This window comes from Gadus macrocephalus, chromosome 7 (assembly GCF_031168955.1).
Source record: "Gadus macrocephalus chromosome 7, ASM3116895v1".
NCBI lineage: Eukaryota > Metazoa > Chordata > Actinopteri > Gadiformes > Gadidae > Gadus > Gadus macrocephalus.
The window spans coordinates 10,149,148-10,153,200 of NC_082388.1; the positions used below are offsets into that span (position 1 = coordinate 10,149,148).

Below are 4,053 nucleotides of genomic sequence, written 5' to 3' on the forward strand. Positions count from 1 at the left end.
GAGATTACCGCACGCATCTCCGGCGCTTATAACGTTCTCTCTCTCCTGCTGCTGATTGTTATTCATCCTACAAAATGGCTTCTCTGTGTTTTTGTTCTCTAATTCATCTATTCGAAGCCAAAAGATTACGGCCACCTCTCTCTTAGCTTTCTTTGTACCCAGCAGAACGATAGGTAAGACGACAACACTAAACTGTATAAATAGAATGTTAGCCTCTTTTTTGTGATGGGATTCTCCCTCGAATTGTCAGTCTCTAATAAATGTGTTTCGTGAATGAAGAATTGTAGAATTGTGGTGTTGCCCTCGTTGTTTCTCTCGACTATCACTGTTTTGAATATATCTGCACCATGGTAGATGTAACTGCGGCATTACGTAATTTCTTCTCTCTCACACTCTCTCTCCCCCTCTCTCTCTTTCTCTTTCTCTCTCTCATACATTTGGTTTATCATTAAACCATTTGGTTTATTATTAATTATTTATCTGATCAGGGCTTATAACATATAGCCTAAGGGCTGTTTGATCTCAAAGCAGAAACCTACTCGATTGATGTAGTTCTGTTTCTGTTCTGTTTAGGCCTATATACCCACAGCTTCCTGTTAAGAAGCCTATACAGTTATGAACTACTTTAGAGGGTTAAAGTGTTATTTTCCATGTCTGTTTGCCAGCTTCCTACCCAATACAAAATGCAATTCCATGTGAGCTGTTGTAGCTGCCTTCAAAAGTGAACACACAAGATCAGTAAAGGTAAGGAGCCATGGCCACTTTTCCACTGCATGGTACCAGCTCGACACGACTCGACACGACTCGACTCAGCTCGCATTTTTTGCGTTTCCACCGCGGTACCATGGTATCTGGTACCTGAAGTGGCTGCTTTTTCTAGTACCTACTCGCTCTAGGTTCCAAGCGAGCTGAGCCGATGCTAAAAGGTGACGTCGGCAGACGGCCGGCGACTGATTGGCCAGAGAGTGTGACGAAGTCACGAGAGCGACATGGCAACCATGCTGGTAACATCCATAGCAGCGCGCAGCCAACATGTTCCACTTCTCCAACTTCTTCAACATGCCAGCTAATAATAGTAATGCGATCGATGTCCTCCATTGTTGTTATGTGGGTTCTGTCCATGTGTGGGTTGCGTATGTGTTGTTTGCGTCGCGTACACAAATACGTCACTGCCCTTTCGCGCAGCCGACCCCGCCCACGTCCAGGAGGTACTTTTTGCGGTGGAAAAGCACCCGTGCTGCTACCGTGTCGAGTCGTGTCGTGTCGAGTCGTGTCGAGTCGAGCTACATGTGCGGTGGAAAAGCGGCATTATTATAGTTGTTTTGCAGTGCGTCTGTGTTGAACTGATGGACTTGTTGAGATATGTTGTAAATCCATCAAATTATCTTCTATCCCATGATATGCCAATAAAAAGTAAATAAAATGGGCATGTTCAATCTCAAGTAATTCTGCATCGTACACCAAAAGAGACAGTGAGTCAAGTGTACAAAATGGGATTTTCTTACATCCGGTTCCCACACTGTCTTTGTCGTCCGTCATGCTTGCTAAACGAGGTGCATTCTCTCTCTCTCTCTCTCTCTCTCTCTCTCTCTCTCTCTCTCTCTCTCTCTCTCTCTCTCTCTCTCTCTCTCTCTCTCTCTCTCTCTCTCTCTCTCTCTCTCTCTCTCTCTCTCTCTCTCTCTCTCTCCCCCCCCCCCCCCCCTCCATCTAGGTTGCCCGCTTCACCTTCATCACCCAGCGAGCCGTTGGACAATGTCTGGTTCTGGAGATCTGCCAGGTTAGGTTTATTGAGTGTTCTTTGTGTTTCAGGTTCATTCAATACAAGACTGACTTCTCATCTCACTTCTCAGTGTACTGTTTTTATTCATGAAACAGACTATACAATGTTGTGTTTCACATCGGGAGGATGTTCTGTATGGTTTTTATTTCCACCAGGAGTTTTGGTTTACACTACTTCAAGTAGTTGTATCGGTTAATTGTGTCGATACCCTGGACAAACAACACAGTGTATTCGGAGACTAGTGCAACACATGGTCTTTGCCAAAAAAAAAGATGCACATAAAGGGCTTCTTCATTCTAATTAATCACATGACTCTGCTAATGACGTATTTTAATACGCGATGGTCTATCTTAACGAGATCAATACGAATTATATTGTTTGCAAACAAGCTCCTTTTTAAAGAATTTAGGAAGAGCCCTTATTTCGGAATCCAAAATAGTTTTAGATTATTTCGGAATCCGAAATAAGGGGGCTCCTCTCTGCGATTTGAATGCTGGTTGGCATTACTGCCTTCAGCTAGCCTGTTCCCTCCCCATCGATTCCAGCATTGCTATGCCATGTTTTCAGTATTGACAAACTGCTGAAAGACCTGATTGACCATCAGAATTCGTCAAAGCCATGTAATAAATAGCTATAACTCTAGCTACAACTAAGGCCACTAGAGGCTGCTAATGGGAAAATTATATTTTCACATTCTGTTACTCTAGCTGGTGGGGTTGGTTGGGGATTAAAGGCTCCAACTGAGCCCTGCTTCCTGACCCCCTTGGGAAGGTCGAGGAGCAAGGGCTCCAACTGATAAGGCCAGACTACGTACCCCTTTATGACATCCTTAGGAGGTCATCGATAGTTTACTACTATCTGGTTAACCAATGTGCTCAGTATCTTGAGACCCGTCTGCCACTGTATAAGAAGTCCTTGCGTTGGCCAATGAGTTGGACTCCTCCTTGCGGAGCTCCTAGAGAGACACGGGGCGAACTCCCATCTGAAGCCTCCGATTATTGTATGTTAGGCCTCGGATTATCGGTTTGTTGCAAGTTTGTTGTACGTTATTGTGTGTTTATCACTTAAATAAATTAGCCTTATTGTTATGAATTTGGATGACACTTTATTCTTAAACAGTTTATACCGAAACGATTGACAACTACTAAGGGGAAAACTCGTAGTACAGGTTTAATTAAGGTTTAATTAACCTTATATGCTTAAAAGTCTTTATTTACCATAAAAAAGAATTAGAATTGTATAGTAAATGAATGACGGGAGGCCGCTCTGCTCCCCGCCCTGGGTGCTCTTCCATGCTGTCTGGTTTCTCGTGTGCAGCCATCGAGGGCCCGGGGATGGGCCTCCCCTTGGGCATGGCGCGCCGGGGCCTTAGCTACGATGACAACATGGAGGCCCCCATGTCCACGCCCCCGCTGGACGTCGGCATCAACAATCCCTGGCGGCGGCCGGTCATACCGGAGAGGAGGTTCTCACACCTGGCCGAGGTACGCAAGCACGCTGCGGAAATCCAAAAGGGGTCAAAACGCCGCCTCATTGTAGATGTGCAATCACTAAAATCAAAGTAATGTATGGTATTTTTGTTGACGTGACGGCGTATTTTAAATGCGCCGTTTTAGTGGTTCAAAAGGCTCTTTCTGAAGCCGCCATTCCTCAACTCTAAAATGGCGTTAAGGACGGCATTTTGGACACATTTTTTTAAGCGTTATTTAACGCCTTCAATTGCGTATTTTCATGAATGTCAATTGACTTCACTAACACACTGTAGGCTAAACGTTTTTTTCACGACGTTTCTTCTCCGTTTAGTTCTCAGAAAAGTAGCGTATGGATTATTATGTTTTTTTTTTAGAAATGACATGGTTCTTGTTTCATCACAAGCAATGAGGTGTTATCTTGGGATGATGCTTGCAATCGCTATTCAAGTAATCCAGTCCAATTGCAAAAGCTTCATGGCGAATGAGAAACCTCGGCAATCCAGTCTTCCATGCACCGTTTGACCCCTCATAATCTGGGTTTGATCTGTGTTTCATACATATTCAACTACTGGAGTGAATGTGGATTTCTATTTAAAGTATTTGGAGGACACCTAGTGGACAAACATGTTAATGTGCATGTCATGCAGTAGCCTAGTAGAACGAGACCGCATTCATGGGTATAGAACATTCTTTAAAAGTTCCATGGCATGAAAATTTCACTTTGTGAGGGTTTTCTAACATTAATATGAGCTCCCCTAGCCTGCCTATGGTCCCCCATTAGCTAGAAAAGGCGTTAGGTGT

The 4,053-nt window shown here is 44.0% G+C and overlaps 1 protein-coding gene across 1 annotated transcript in view; it reads left to right on the forward strand.

Annotated features, from left to right (window-relative positions):
• The window catches only part of kiaa1191 (KIAA1191 ortholog), a 9,333-nt gene continuing 5,280 nt past the window's right edge, over positions 1–4,053 (forward strand). The window contains exons 1-4 of the mRNA XM_060056567.1: positions 1–173; positions 666–744; positions 1,712–1,777; positions 3,098–3,264. Coding sequence (XP_059912550.1) covers positions 1,753–1,777; positions 3,098–3,264 — 192 coding nt within the window. The 5' untranslated portion in view covers positions 1–173; positions 666–744; positions 1,712–1,752. The remainder of the gene's footprint in view (positions 174–665; positions 745–1,711; positions 1,778–3,097; positions 3,265–4,053) is intronic.